The sequence below is a fragment of the Oncorhynchus clarkii genome, chromosome 2 (assembly GCF_045791955.1).
Source record: "Oncorhynchus clarkii lewisi isolate Uvic-CL-2024 chromosome 2, UVic_Ocla_1.0, whole genome shotgun sequence".
Classification (NCBI taxonomy): domain Eukaryota; kingdom Metazoa; phylum Chordata; class Actinopteri; order Salmoniformes; family Salmonidae; genus Oncorhynchus; species Oncorhynchus clarkii.
The window spans coordinates 19,961,282-19,976,595 of record NC_092148.1 but is presented as its reverse complement, the minus strand read 5'-3'; the positions used below and the strand labels follow the sequence as shown (position 1 = coordinate 19,976,595).

At 42.6% G+C, this 15,314-nt stretch overlaps 1 protein-coding gene and 1 non-coding gene across 2 annotated transcripts; one reads left to right on the top strand and one right to left on the bottom strand.

Annotated features, from left to right (window-relative positions):
* Positions 1-652: 652 nt before the first annotated feature.
* trnar-acg (transfer RNA arginine (anticodon ACG)) lies at positions 653-725 on the bottom strand. Its single transcript has one exon. It is a non-coding gene; the product is annotated as a tRNA-Arg (tRNA).
* Positions 726-950: 225 nt separating this feature from the next.
* Positions 951-14,624, top strand: LOC139423770 (phosphatidylinositol-3-phosphatase SAC1-B-like). Its single transcript, XM_071175405.1, has 18 exons — positions 951-1,020; positions 1,596-1,693; positions 2,502-2,576; positions 2,698-2,825; positions 3,456-3,605; positions 3,811-3,870; positions 3,985-4,018; positions 4,861-4,962; positions 7,171-7,343; positions 7,493-7,641; positions 7,836-7,934; positions 8,086-8,224; positions 8,747-8,816; positions 8,989-9,061; positions 9,497-9,590; positions 9,713-9,805; positions 9,940-9,997; positions 10,248-14,624. Exons 1-18 carry the CDS (start codon positions 992-994, stop codon positions 10,382-10,384), a joined length of 1,761 nt encoding a protein of 586 aa, XP_071031506.1. The 5' UTR covers positions 951-991; the 3' UTR covers positions 10,385-14,624.
* The last annotated feature ends 690 nt before the right edge of the window (positions 14,625-15,314 follow it).

Genomic DNA, 15,314 nt, shown 5'->3' with positions numbered 1-15,314 from the left:
TTTTGCACAGCTGTGGTAGGTATATATTTACACAGGTATTTAGGATAATCCAAATAAATGCAGCCTTAAAGGGCCAATCAGCAGTTGCAACGAGAACAAAGCGTACCCCACCACTGTTTCAGTAAAAAATTGAGGGATTGGGTTGGAGAAATGTAATCCCTCTCATATTCATAGACATAGCTATGGATGCTAAATTTGTTTTTATTAACATTTACTTTGTTTTTAAAAAGATTGAGTAAAACTAGCTTATATTTTTGGTTCTGATGGGGTACGACAGTTATATAAATTTATTGATTCCCATTGATTCTTGAAGAATATAAATTATATTCTTCAAGAATCAATGGGTACAGAGCATTAATGTATGGATATATCAACTGCTGATTGTCCCTTTGAGGCTATTTGGACACACAAAAACATATAGAATACAAAAAGTTTGATAAACCTTAATATGAGCAGTAACGTCAGACCAGACAGCGATGTTTTTTCAACAAACTCCTAAGTTCTGAATCGGAAGATCAGAGTCAGCCAAGTCGAACACAATCAAACAAGTCATGATACCATCGAAACAAAGAATAATATCTTCCTTCATCATGACAACAAGCAACCTATAGGTTCATCTTCGGAGAAAAAATATCAGAGAAGATAAAAGGAACGAGCTAGCCAGGAGTCGAACCTAGAATCTTCTGATCCGTAGTCAGACGCGTTATCCATTGCGCCACTAGCCCGCTGAAAGTGATACAGGCACTGTCACTTTATAAAGTTAACACGATCTGATTTGTAGAGTAATGCGATTAGTAGTGCGATTACTAAACTGTAACTTTGATCAAATAATGTATTTGTGTGTGATACATAATAAGTTGCTGCCTATACTTTATCATAGTTTGCAAATGTACTACGACGCTAAATGTCTGACCCTGGACGCAAACTCCGGTCCAGCCATAATATACAATGTGCACATTCATTGACACGTCACTAGGTCAGACCTCTAAAGATGGCGACCGCCTACGAGAAATTCAACCTGTAAGTCTTGAAAATATATATCGTTTTCAGTCTTTTATTTTCAGAAGCTAGCTAGTACAACTTTTCTGAAAACGTTGCCATATTATGATGAGAGAAAATTGCCGTAGGTGTACGTCTAGAGCTAACTAGCAGATTATAAACTAGTTAGCTAACGTTCAACAGCAATTACAGGCTGCAGTCATTCGTATGCGAGATTTGTTTCAGTTTACAGTATTGTAGCTAACGTTAGTTTACAGTCATGTCAATGATGTGTAGTTGTGTTGTCCGTAACAGTACTTATTTAGCCATCTGCCTTTCGATTTAATTGAGTGGTAGAATTCAATCGATCTTGTTGATGAAGCAGCTAGCTAGCTAGTTAGCTTAGCTGTTAACGTTAGTTAGCCCATTGAGACAGCTAGTGAGTAGCTAGTATGTGTGAGCTAGCTTGTGGCGACGTTAGCCACTAACTAAGTTGAGCTTTTGCCAAATCAAGCCAATGTTTTCCCTTTGTATAAGGCGTCACCATGCCAAATGTTCGTCTACCAAGGGCACTGATTTTGTATCTCCCTCCTCTGTGCCCACTCTCCCCCCCATAGGCACACTACCCCAGAGAAGTTTTACATTGAGGCTTGTGATGACGGCTCCAATGATGTACTGTCCATTGACAGGGTGTCCACAGAAATTATCCTCACCGGTATGTTGAGTAGGCTGTGTGTGTGTGTGTGTGTGTGTGTGTGTGTGTGTGTGTGTGTGTGTGTGTGTGTGTGTGTGTGTGTGTGTATATCATCATGGCATTATACTGTCTTATGCCGACCAAGTCCATTGTATATATTTTTTATTTAACTAGGAAAGTCGTTAAGAACAGATTCTTATTTACAATGACGGCCTACCTAAAGGCCTCCTGTGGGGACGGGGGCTGGGATTAAAAATAGGACAAAACACATCAGGACGAGAGATAAACGCAACACTACATAAAGAGAGACCTAAGACGACAACAGCATGGCAGCAACACATGACAACACAGCATGGTAGCAACATGACAACGACATGGTAACAACATGGCAGCAGCACAAAACTGTACAAACATTGTTGGGCACAGACCACAGCACAAAAGGCAAGAAGGTTGAGACAACAATACACCAAGCAAAGCAGCCACAACTGTCAGTAAGAGTGTCCATGATTGAGTCTTTGAATGAAGAGATTGAGACAACTGTCCAGTTTGAGTGTTTGTTGCAGCTCGTTCCAGTCGCTAGCTGTAGCAAACTGAAAGATAAGCGAATGGTGGTTTGTGATCATAAAGGCAATGAAAAAATGATGTGGCTCAGTTGGTAGAGCACTGTGCAACGGCAGAGTTGTGGGTTTGATTCCCATGGGAGACCAGTACAAAAAAAGTATGAAAATGTCTGCACTCACTACTGTAAGTCACTCAAGATAACGCTTGAGTCTGCTAAAATGACTAAAATGTTTTAAAAAATGCTGATTGTTTGTCTTTGTCTCTCTAGTGAGGAAGGACATTCCTCCCCATGCGGTCACCAGGCCAATATGTGGGATCATGGGAACTATCCGTCTGGTGGCAGGTAGGTTCAATCTTGCACTCTGTAAAATTATCCATTGAGAAGACTTTACCTGTGTACACACAAATGTTCTTAACAGGGTGAGTGTTTACTTTACCTGTGCCCCTCTGCCTACCCTCCCCAGGCACGTACCTCATCGTTGTCACAAAGAAGAAAAAGGTGGGTGACCTGTTGGGCCATGCTGTGTGGAAGGCAATGGACTTTGACGTTATCTCTTACAAGAAGACTGTGCTGCACCTGACAGACAACCAGGTAGGAAGGTGTGAGTTGGGGCCCCAGTGCCAGCCCACAACCACAAGCACTCAAGCTCAACATGACAACATGTTAATGACGGTGGGTTGTTTTGATGTGGATGCTGACCTGTCAAACCCTAGCCTGACCAATACAAATGCATTATATTGGACAGACGATGCTAGGCATCTGTGCTGACATAGATGCCCTGTGTTGAATTGACTATGGAGCCGATCCACGGCAGACAGTGTGTCTGTAGACAGTCAAGTGTATGTGAAGGGCAAAGAGAAAGAGACCCCTTCTCACAGACAGAACAAGTACTGCATTCAGATGGTGTCATCATGTAGCTGTTACAAGAACACTCTGTTCTGTCCCCAAGTCTAGACAAGTGTTTCTCTATTAGTGAGCATCTCTATGTTGACTTCTAGTTACAGTACTGGTGGAGGAGATGTTATTTATAGTTTATAAGTTTAGATTCCTTGTATGTATTTTTTTAGGATAGTGGTCATCTGATACTTTCTAACTATCATTCCACCTAACTTCTGTTTTGCTTTCCTTCTTCAACCTTCCTCCTCACCTCTCACCTTTGACCTCTGTGCTTTCCTTGGTCAACCTGCCACCTGACCTATCTTTGACCTCTGACCTCATCAGATGCAGGACAACAAAGCCTTCCTGTCCATGATCAACAGTGTTCTGCTCACAGACGGCTTCTACTTTGCTACAGACTACGACCTGACCCACACTCTGCAGAGACTTGCCAACACCAGCCCTGAGTTCCAGGAGATGAGCCTGCTGGAAAGGGTGAGAGAATGAGGGGATATATATGTATGTGAGGGAGGAAAATAATGTAAAAACATGTTTCCATTTGGAGATACATTCATGAAAACACGAGTAATGTGTTTGTACTTGTGTCCTGTACAGATGCAGATATTTCCTATGCAGGGCATGTGGAAACAAGTCGAATGGTATGATAAAGATATGTTGTGTTCTTGCCCTTTTTTTTTAGGCAGATCAGCGGTTTGTGTGGAATGGTCACCTGTTGAGAGAATTCATGCCACAGCCAGAGGTAAGGACAGAACTGACACATGTTAACCACTTGTGGTAAATATAGAAGGAATACGCTCCAGTACAGATCTTATGATCTTTCTAAACTGCATTGTCTCTGTTCTTCTCTTGACAGCTGCACAGGTTTGCTTTCCCAGTTGTCCACGGCTGTATCCTTTCATGTTTGTTTTTTTGTTACAAACTCCAGATTAAGACTTTTCCCACTCTTCAGTTCTCATAAACAGGAAGACCTCATTACCACTTACTGTGTATGACAACAGATATTGCCCATGTGAGAGGGCGGTTGTTTATAGTGACTGAACTGTTAAACAGCATTGTAGTTTAAACCCTGTAATCTGTAAATCGTGTGAAATCTACCCTCTGTGAACAGTTGCATGTGTGCACAACACACTAGATTACATGGTCATATTTTGCATGGGGTTTAGCGGTCTGAGTGACTGGATGTAAACCAGCTAGTGATTTCCCCATTTCTCTGGATTAGTCTCGTCAATCTTTTCCCTGAGAAAAACATATACATGGTCTATGGTCGGCAGGGTAGCCTAGTGGTTAGAGCGTTGGACTAGCAACCGGAAGGTTGCAAATTCAAACCCCCGAGCTGACAAGGTACAAATCTGTCGTTCTGCCCCTGAACAGGCAGTTAACCCACTGTTCCTAGGCCGTCATTGAAAATAAGAATTTGTTCTTAACTGACTTGCCTAGTTAAATAAAGCTGAATAAATATCAATAGAAGTGAACTTGCAGTTTGCTCCTTTAGCCACAAGGCGGAGCGAGAGATTCATATAGGTCGCATTATAATTGGGAAATTAGGGGTATTGTATTTACAGACAAGGAAAGTTAATCCATTGACATAATATGATGGAGCCCACTTTTCTAAACATCACAACACTCCAAAACATTTTCTGAAAAGGAGGTCAGAGAAAGGTTGAATTCAGGAGGTAAAGTTAGGCTTTAAAGGTTAAGACCGTGTTATCCCTAACCATGTGTTGTCCAGTCATCATTATGAAGTCCTGCTGCATCAATGGGAAGATCTTTGACTGGAACATCATCTCCAGGCGGAGCTGCTTCAGGGCTGGAGTACGTTACTACGTTAGAGGTGACTGACTCCACATCCACCAGCACGTCTAACTGGAGCTTTCTGACTAGAGCAGGGATGACAGACAATTTTTTCCACAGTGGACCGGTGTGGGTGCAGGGGGTTTTGTTCCAGCCAAACAGTAATACACACAGTACCAGTCAAATGTTTGGATACGCCTACTCTTTCAAGGGGTTTTCCTTATTGTAGAATAATAGTGAAGACATCAGAACTATGAAATAACACATGGAATCATGTAGTAACCAAAAAAAGTGTTAAAAAAAATATAAAATATAATTTTGATTCTTAAAAGTATCCACCCTTTGCCTTGATGACAGCTTTGCACACTCTTGGCATTCTCTCAACCAGCTTCATGAGGAATGCTTTTCCAACAGTCTTGAAGGAGTGCCCACATTTGCTGAGCACTTGTTGGCTGCTTTTCCTTCACTCTGCGGTCCAAACCATCTCAATTGGGTTGGGGTCGGGTGATTGTGGAGGCCAGATCATCTGTGGCTCTTACACAGCCTGGAGGTGTATTGGGTCATTGTCCCACTAGGCGCAAACCAGATGGGATGGTGTATCGCTGCAGAATGCTGTGGTAGCCATGCTGGTTAAGTGTGACCTTGAATTCTAAATAAATAATGTGTCACCAGCAACGCACTCCCACACCATCACACCTCCTTCTCTACGCTTCACGGTGGGGCCCACACATGCGGAGATCATCCGTTCACCGACTCTGCGTCTCACAGCGGTTGGAACCAAAAATCTGAAATATGGACTCATCAGACCAAAAGACAGATTTCTACTGGTCTAATGTCCATTGCTAGTGTTTCCTGGCCCAAGCATGTCTCATTGATGTCTTTTAGTAGTGGTTTCTTTGCAGCAATTTGACCTTGAAGTCCTGATTCACACAGTCTCCTCTGAACAGTTTACGTTGAGATGTGTCTGTTACTTGAACTCTGAAGTATTTATTTGGGCTGCAATTTCTGAGCTGCTGTTAACTCTAATGAACTTTTCCTCTGCAGAAGAGGTAACTCTGGGTCTTACTTTCCTGTGGCGGTCCTCATGAGAGCCAATTTCATCATAGCGCTTGCTGGTTTTGGCGACTACACTTGAAGAAACGTTCAAAGTTCTTAGTTTTCCGCATTAACAGATCTTCATGTCTTAAAGTATTGATGGACTTTCGTTTCTCTTTGCTTATTTGAGCTGTTCTTGCCATGACATAGCCCTAAGTCCATCTTCTGTATACCACCCCTACCTTGTCACAACACAACTGATTGGCTCAAACACATTAAGAAGGAAAGAAATTCCACAAATTAATTTTTAACAAGGCACACCTGTTAATTGAAATGCATTCCAGGTAACTACCTCATAAATCTGGTTGAGAGAATGACAAGGCTGTGCAAAGCTGTCAACATACATTTTTTGTTTGCAGGGAGGTTCTGAGAAAGTTTTACTATGGTTCCCTGAAAGTTTTTCTGTTAGGTTTTATTAACGTTCTGAGCAAAAGTTTCAATTGGACTTTTAACACTGCTATCTTAGTTTGGGTTAACTGTTTTGTGCACAGATAGGACACATGGAAATTCAAATGCTTAGGCATTAATCATTCAAACGTGTTTCTTTTTTTTATTGTGGCATGGCATAGGTGAGATTCAAACCTATGCTCTTCTGTTCTCGATCCATGGAATTAGTCCACTGCACCACCAGGATGGAGCTAGCATGCCATATATTTTTCCAACAAATACAAAGTTGTTCATTTTAGTTTATAATTAGAATTATTCCCAATGTCAAACCACTTGGAGAACATTCCTAGAACATTACAAACATTGAAATTCAATGTAACCATGTTTGAACTTTTAGGAAATGTTCTGTTAAGGTAATGAAATACCAAGTATTTTCCTTCCCTAAATGTGCTGAGAATTTTCCAAGCAATGAACTATCCTGCACCATTTCTGGAAAGTTGTGGGAAGGTTTTTTGCAAAATAACCATAGGACAACCACACTCTCACCAAGCTTTAAGAAACATGGTTCTCAGAACGTTATATGCTAGCTGGGTCTTCAATCAATATATTGATTAGTGGAATCAGGTGTTTTACAGCTGGGTTGGAACAAAACCCTGCACACACACCAGCCCTTTGCAGATAATATTGACCTGTCCACTTTATAGTTTTACTGTCAAACACTCCTCGTTCAGACGGATCTTTACATAATGTCTATTTGGTCCATCAGGCATTGACTCAGAGGGTCATGCAGCTAACTTTGTGGAGACAGAGCAGATTGTCCAGTGCAGCGGGGGCAAGGCCTCATTCGTACAGACCCGAGGCTCCATCCCCTTCTACTGGTCCCAAAGACCCAACCTCAAGTACAAACCAAAACCTCAGATCAGCAAAACCATTGACCATGTAAGCTACCTGTTACAATATTTTTTTTCATGTTCAAACATTTTAATTTACAGTACAAGTCATTTAATTACAGTAGAGGTATATGATATTGAGGATTACTATTACTCAGTTCTGAAGTCTTTCTTACCTTTATTGTCCTGCTTTCACAGCTGGATGGCTTCCAAAGGCATTTTGACTCGCAGATTATCATTTATGGAAAGCAAGTGATTTTAAATCTGATCGACCAGAAAGGCTCAGAAAAGCAATTGGAACAGGCCTTTGACAAAATGGTGTCCAGCTTGGGCAACGGCATGGTCAAGTAAGGACTCTATAGCTTTTCCCCATCATTCATTCTGATCCCACTCTGCTCGTCTTCTTCTAACGTCATTCATGTATATATTTTTTTTAGGGGTGAACATTCTGTCTAAAGTCATGGAACTCCAAATAACCCCTTAAAGAAAATTATTTAATTGGATTTTCCGTAACTTTTCTCCCTGTACCGTGCACCTCTAGATACATAGCGTTTGACTTCCACAAGGAATGCAGTCGGATGAGGTGGCATCGCCTGCAGATCTTAGTCGATATGGTGACAGAGATGCAGGATGAGTATGGGTAAGTATTTAGTCTGCATGGCCGGCCATGTCATTCTGTCTTTGTGTACTTATTGTTGTTGGGTGTTCATCTCTCTGGTTTGCTGATTTGTTTTGTGATAAATGTTATTGTAAAATCAAATAGGAATCAAATAGTTTGATTGGTTGGTCAGGTACTTCCTGGTTGATGTGGATGGGAACGTTCTGGTGCAACAGGAAGGGATGTTCCGCAGTAACTGCATGGACTGTTTGGACCGTACCAACGTCATCCAGAGTCTGCTGGCACGACGCTCACTGCAGTCACAGCTGGAGGTGGGAACCACCAACCAGACACGCCCACACTGACTAGACATGTCCATTTTATATATATATATATATCACACACACTCCTACTACATCCATCTATTCCACAGGTGTCAAACTCCTTCCACGGAGGGCCAAGTGGCAACGGGTTCTCTCTTTCCTTGTACTTGATTGATGAATTAAGGTCACTAACTAGTAATGAACTCTCCACACCTGGTTGTCTAGGTCTTAATTGCAAGGAAAAACCCAAAACCAGCAGACACTAGGCCCTCCACGGAATGAGTTTGACATCCCTGATCTAAACACTTCCACCACATCTAGACACACTATCTGTCTTTGACATAATGAGCAATGTCATGGTCCTCTCTGTCCCACCTCAGGAGTTTTACTGTTCATTAAAGGTGTAGACCTAGCCTCCCCTTTTACATTCTGTAAAAGCAATGGTAAAAATCTTAATGGCAAATGGTTCCACCTTGCTCCCTGTGGTCAGGCCACTGCAGTATCTCACCACACATCTTTGTTTATCTGCAGCGGCTGGGAGTTCTCCACATGGGCCAGAGGATTGAAGATCAGTCCGACTTCGAGAAGATCTACAAAAATGGTGATCCTCAGCTGAAATCTGCACACTTTCCTACCCCTCTGCCAGCACGAGCACAGCATTGTCTTCCTTATGAGATTATTCAAACCCTACGGTTTATTAACATGATTGAAATCCTCCCCTCTTTCCACTCACTAAATCTGTTTTCTTTCTTCCACCCCCCCTCTCACTGCAGCGTGGGCAGACAATGCCAATGCGTGTGCCAAGCAGTATGCTGGCACAGGGGCCTTGAAGACGGACTTCACAAGGTGAGAGACAGGGGCTCACGTGTTTCTTGCTAATCTGGTGATTAGCAAACTAAGGCACAGGACTGGCTCTCTTCATGGATTCCAATAGAACTTGTCCATTTCTACAATGACAGAGAACTAGTTGTCTTTCTGCTGGCACAGTACCATCCCACTGTCAGTCACACCCCATACACCTATGAAGTTGGCCATGCATTATTGGCTATGAACTACATAAAACATTGTACTGGTTTTGGTGATGAGTATTGAATGGACTGGTGCCCTTAGAACAGGGAGGAAGGAGTAGGATGTTTTGCTAGTGACCTTTGTTATAACCAGGAAGACAACTCTTGAGTAAGAGCGTGCTCAGGAAAGGGTGGAGGATGACGTCAATGATTATTTGTAGTGTGTGTGAGAGAGATTATGACGAGGATGACTGAAGAGTTGCTCATGTCTCAGAACAGGGAAGAGGACACAATGGGGGCTGGTGATGGATGGATGGAACTCCATGATCAGATACTACAAGAACAACTTCTCAGATGGTTTCAGACAGGTGTGTGTGTGTCTACTGTGCAAGTGTGCCAGTTATTAGTCATGTTTCTGTAAATGTGACTAATAAAAAAATGCTTGACGTGTGTGGTAACTGATAATTGAGACATCTCTCCTGATCATCAGGACTCTATTGATCTGTTCCTGGGTAACTATTCCATTGATGAGGCAGACATGACCACACCCCTTCATGAGACCAAAGACTGGAAGTTCCTCACGGTGAGATCGGATTGGCTAGGCCTGATCACTGCTATGTGTACTGATTGGCTACAATATGTGTTGGTTTCAGTCACAGGTGGTAGATTGAAATTTCGTTATCTTATTTAACTCCTATTTCCCCTCTCCCCCTTTAGTTGCCCATTATCATGGTTGTGGCATTCTCAATGTGTATCATCTGCCTCCTCATGGCTGGTAAGACCGCAGTGGACTCCCTTGTCAATTCTACATTGAATCCTAATAGGGGCATGGAATTTGTTTGAAAATTCTAGTTACATAGGCACCAATCTCAAGTTAGGATTTGGTCCCATAAACACATTTTGCCGTACTTCGTTTTACAACACTGTTTCCACTGGTATTGACTAGGCAAGTATGTGCTATCAATGAGTACTTTTTCGGTACCTAGTTATTACCTGTAGTCACCCTCCGTGTCTCCCCCCCTCAGGTGACACGTGGACGGAGACCCTGGCGTATGTGCTGTTCTGGGGCACAGCTAGCTTCGTGACGGCCGGCGTCATCCTCTTCAACGGTCGGGAGTTTGTAGACGCGCCCAAGCTGGTCCAGAAGGAGAAGATGGACTGAATGTGTGCGTGTGGAAAGCAGCTACGCCCCACAGACTTCTCCTCTTCATCCCACTCTTCTTCATCATCGTACCCTCAGGATCAGCGGGCCTGGAGCCTGTACTGATTACTGAGCCAACGGCATGAGGAAGAGGAGGAGGAGGATGGGGTGAGAAAAAGGCCAGGTGTTAGATGTAGGGCTGTGAAGCATACAGGGACTCGCTCTGCACTGGCCTGCTGCTGTCCACACCACTAAGCACATTATTTGGGCTGGGGCTGGGGAAGATCCCTAACCTTGTCCATAGACTGACTGTATAAGCTGAAAACTGTCTGATTTTATGATACAATACCCCACTACGGTAACACAGTTACCCCGCTGCACGGAATGCATATGAACGGGCACTGCTGTTGTTGCCATAGCAACCTTGCCAAGGGAACTACTTAAAAAAAAGATCTTGCTTTTTTGTTGATTTGTCACCTAGCTACATCATGTCATATTTGCTCTGTTGGTTGCCATATTGTTTCAGTGTCATTGCCCCTTAGTGGTCGATCTGAAGGTAGTGTCTTAGTGTGATAGCTGACCTATTGGGTGCCAGTGGCTGTCTGTCGGCCCAGCCCAAGCCATGATCCCCAAAACTAGGTCACCAATAGTCATGGAGAGAATGTGCTAGCTGGTCAATGGTTGGTGAGGGAATGGTCTAGCTGGCCAATAGGCAGGAAGAGAACGTGCTAGCTGGTCAGTGGTTGTTGAGAGAATGTTCTAGCTAGCCAATAGTTGGGGAGAGAATGGGCTGAACTGTTTCAATAGGGAACTTTAGTTATGGTGCCCCATCACCATTAATGCCATAACTGCCCATACTATTCTCGCTCACTGCACTTCTGAGTGCACAGAAACTAAGCGTTTCACATGAGGATTGCTCTGAGATGTGACGAGAGGGATGTTTGTCTGTGTGGTATGTCTGGCTGTCTAGTCTTCCCAGGTATGGAAAGCTTCATGAAACAGCTGGAAAGACAAATCCTCGTTAGTTTCTAACAACCAAAAGGTGTGAGAGGGCATCAAACTATATACTATAGTGAGTAGGATCTGTCTTTGACCAGTAGACTGTGAGGCCCAGACCTAGGCTAATAATGAAGCATGGATTTAATGGTCCAATGCAGCCATTTCTATCTCAATATCAAGTCATTTCTGGGTAACAATTAAGTAACTTACTGTTATTGTTTTCAATTAAAATGGTTGTCTAGGATTGTCTGGGAATGGTTTTGGGGGAGGGGGAAACTGAACTAGCTGTTATTGGCAGAGATGTTTGGAAATCTTTGTTATTCATCTTAACTCATTTTTACTGTCTGGTGATGTCACCAGCAGGTCAAAACTCCATCCCACCAAAACAGCCTGAAATTTCAGGCGGTCTTTTCAATAATTCAATAATAATAATTTTCACAGTATTATTTCCAACCTGGAAATGTACACTGCTCAAAAAAATAAAGGGAACACTAAAATAACACATCCTAGATCTGAATGAATGAAATATTCTCATTAGATAATATTTTTGTGATTTTGTTGTCAGCACATTCAACTGTAAAAAAAAAAAGTATCAATGGAAATCAAATTTATCAACCCATGGAGGTCTGGATTTGGAGTAACACTCAAAATTAAAGTGGAAAACCACACTACAGGCTGATATAACTTTGATGTAATGTCCTTAAAACAAGCCAAAATGAGGCTCAGTAGTGTGTGTGGCCTCCACGTGCCTGTATGACCTCCCTACAACGCCTGGGCATGCTCCTGATGAGGTGGCGGATGGTCTCCTGAGGGATCTCCTCCCAGACCTGGACTAAAGCATCTGCCAACTCCTGGACAGTATGTGGTGCAACGTGGCGTTGGTGGATGGAGCGAGACATTATGTCCCAGATGTGCTCAATTGGATTCAGGTCTGGGGAACTGGCGGGCCAGTCCATAGCATCAATGCCTTCCTCTTGCAGGAACTGCTGACACACTCCAGCCACATGAGGTCTAGCATTGTCTTGCATTAGGAGGAACCCAGGGCCAACCGCACCAGCATATGGTCTCACAAGGGGTCTGAGGATCTCATCTCGGTACCTAATGGCAGTCAGGCTACCTCTGGCGAGCACATGGAGGGCTGTGCGGCCCCCCAAAGAAATGCCACCCCACACCATGACTGACCCACCGCCAAACCGGTCATGCTGGAGGATGTTGCAGGCAGCAGAACGTTCTCCACGGCGTCTCCAGACTCTGTCACGTCTGTCACGTGCTCAGTGTGAACCTGCTTTCATCTGTGAAGAGCACAGGGCACCAGTGGCGAATTTGCCAATCTTGGTGTTCTCTGGCAAATGCCAAACGTCCTGCACGGTGTTGGGCTGTAAGCACAACCCCCACCTGTGGATGTCGGGCCCTCATACCACCCTCATGGAGTCTGTTTCTGACTGTTTGAGCAGACACATGCACATTTGTGGCCTGCTGGAGGTCATTTTGCAGGGCTCTGGCAGTGCTCCTCCTGCTCCTCCTTGCACAAAGGCGGAGGTAGCGGTCCTGCTGCTGGGTTGTTGCCCTCCTACGGCCTCCTTCACGTCTCCTGGTGTACTGGCCTGTCTCCTGGTAGCGGCTCCATGCTCTGGACACTACGCTGACAGACACTGCAAACCTTCTTGCCACAGCTCGCATTGATGTGTCATCCTGGATGAGCTGCACTACCTGAGCCACTTGTGTGGGTTGTAGACTCCGTCTCATGCTACCACTAGAGTGAAAGCACCGCCAGCATTCAAAAGTGACCAAAACATCAGCCAGGAAGCACAGGAACTGAGAAGTGGTCTGTGGTTACCACCTGCAGAACCACTCCTTTATTGGGGGTGTCTTGCTAATTGCCTATAATTTCCACCTGTTGTCTATTCCATTTGCACAATAGCATGTGAAATGTATTGTGAATCAGTGTTGATCCTAAGTGGACAGTTTGATTTCACAGAAGTGTGATTGACTTGGAGTTACATTGTGTTGTTTAAGTGTTCCCTTTATTTTTTTGAGCAGTGTATATAAAACACGGGAAAATCTAGTTTTTGATCAAACTGGGCATTTTAAACAAAGTCTCATGGGACATTGGCAATTTTAAATGGCACTTGTCCTCTATGACGATTTCTAAGTGTTTTAGTGTGTCTCAGGATAGAAATGTGAACTGTTGCTCTCTCTTACACAATCTTTCTCTATATTATTTATCTTTTGATTATTGGCTGTTCTGTGGCACTAGCCCCAAGTCAAATTCTGCTTCTTTACCACCGGTCATTATAAGAGATGGGGTGTTTAGTAGCAGGATTGGGTCCAATTCCATTTGAATTCAGTCAATTCAGGAATTAAGTTCCAATTCACAACATTCTCATTGAGAATATGTTTAATTGGAATGGGAATGTCAGTTTACCTCCTGAATTGAAATTAAATTGAGCCCAACCCTGGTATATAGTGTACATAATCATTACAGGATCACACTTACCTTACCTGCTGCCAGAGTGGCACCTGCTGATCTGAGAATGTTAAGAAAAAAGTATGTAATATTTGTAATATTAAATTGATTATATTGCCGCTTATGTGTCTTTCCACTTCAACTGTAGTGGTGCAAAATGACAATGAGAGAGTATGTATGTCCTATAACTTTAAATGTAGTGGTCCAATAATACATTGGTGTTACTATGATAAAGCATAACCCAAGGTACACATCGGCTGCCATGCCAATGGACAACAGTGCATTGCATCAGCCATAAGCCTATCAAATTCAAGAATCAGCCAGCATAGTGTCTCTTGCTGATCTGTGTTTTTAAACAGATGATTTAGGTGCCATGTAAGCCTAGATACAATTTAATGTAATGACAAAGCATTGTATGCTTGTAAGAATGATGCGCAAAATGATCAATACAAATGACTGTGATATTTGAGTCATGTTTGAGCGGTTTTACACATCTTTTTGGTTTGACTGCTTTACCAATGAAAATGGGTTGCTACTGTTGACTCAAGGCAGTATGAAGAAAACAATCTGGACCACAGTTTTTATTGTTTTATAGGCCTATATTATTGTCACAGGTTTTTGTTTCAGAGGATTTATTTTGGGGCAGTTATTTTCCAGGATATTAATTTGTTATTATTGTGTTTTTTTTGTCACTTTAAACATCGTTGTGTTCAAGAATTGTGTAATAAATGTATCATCAGTCTTTCTGTACCATTTCCTAATATTGTTCTATAAAAATTGTTATTTGACATGAAATGTAGTCTATTTATTGTCCATAGTGTTTTCTGGTTTAGTTAAGTTTTAAGTGACAATATGGAGCATACTATTGGTGAAGTAATAAAAGCAGTGTCCTTCCTTCCTTTAGAGGGTAGTTTATGTGTCGCAGTCCATTTTAGCAAGTGTATTCTTTATTAGATAATGGTTCATCATTGTCCGGTTTCTTTTCCGAACTTTGATACACTATGCAAGGCTTTTAATGTTCCTCATAACATCTAATAGGATCACTTCTCATCAGCATCCTTGACTCAATTGGCTATGCTGTTTTGCCTTTTTGAAGAGTAATGGTCATTCTACAGGGTTGAAGATATGACAGCCTATCAGCTTTATAACAGAACTCATTATATCCATTGTCCTGGTGTCATACAGTCAGCCTACATCTCTCTCTATACATAATGTTTTCAATGAAATTATCCTCAAGGAGGAGATTAAGGAGTTGACATGCCAAGATCAGTCATGCATGACATGTGAGGGGAATTTTTGCATACAACGAGGGATCAAGGATGGATTTTGGAACTAGATGTTCATACTATAGTTTGAGGACATGCATGTCCAGCCTGCTTTAGCTGTAATTCCTATCATCTATATTAAGGTTTGTTTTAGAGTGAACATTGTGGAAGAAATAACAATAGGGTATTTCTGTTTTTAACTTTTAATCCATTTGCAAAC

Excerpts from the sequence above, each read along its gene's own strand:
- LOC139423770 (XM_071175405.1), top strand. The coding sequence starts at position 992 with ATGGCGACCGCCTACGAGAAATTCAACCT. Across the intron at positions 9,591-9,712 it reads TCTCAGATGGTTTCAGACAG|GACTCTATTGATCTGTTCCT; the intron begins GTGTGTGTGTGT and ends CCTGATCATCAG. Across the intron at positions 9,998-10,247 it reads CATCTGCCTCCTCATGGCTG|GTGACACGTGGACGGAGACC; the intron begins GTAAGACCGCAG and ends TCCCCCCCTCAG.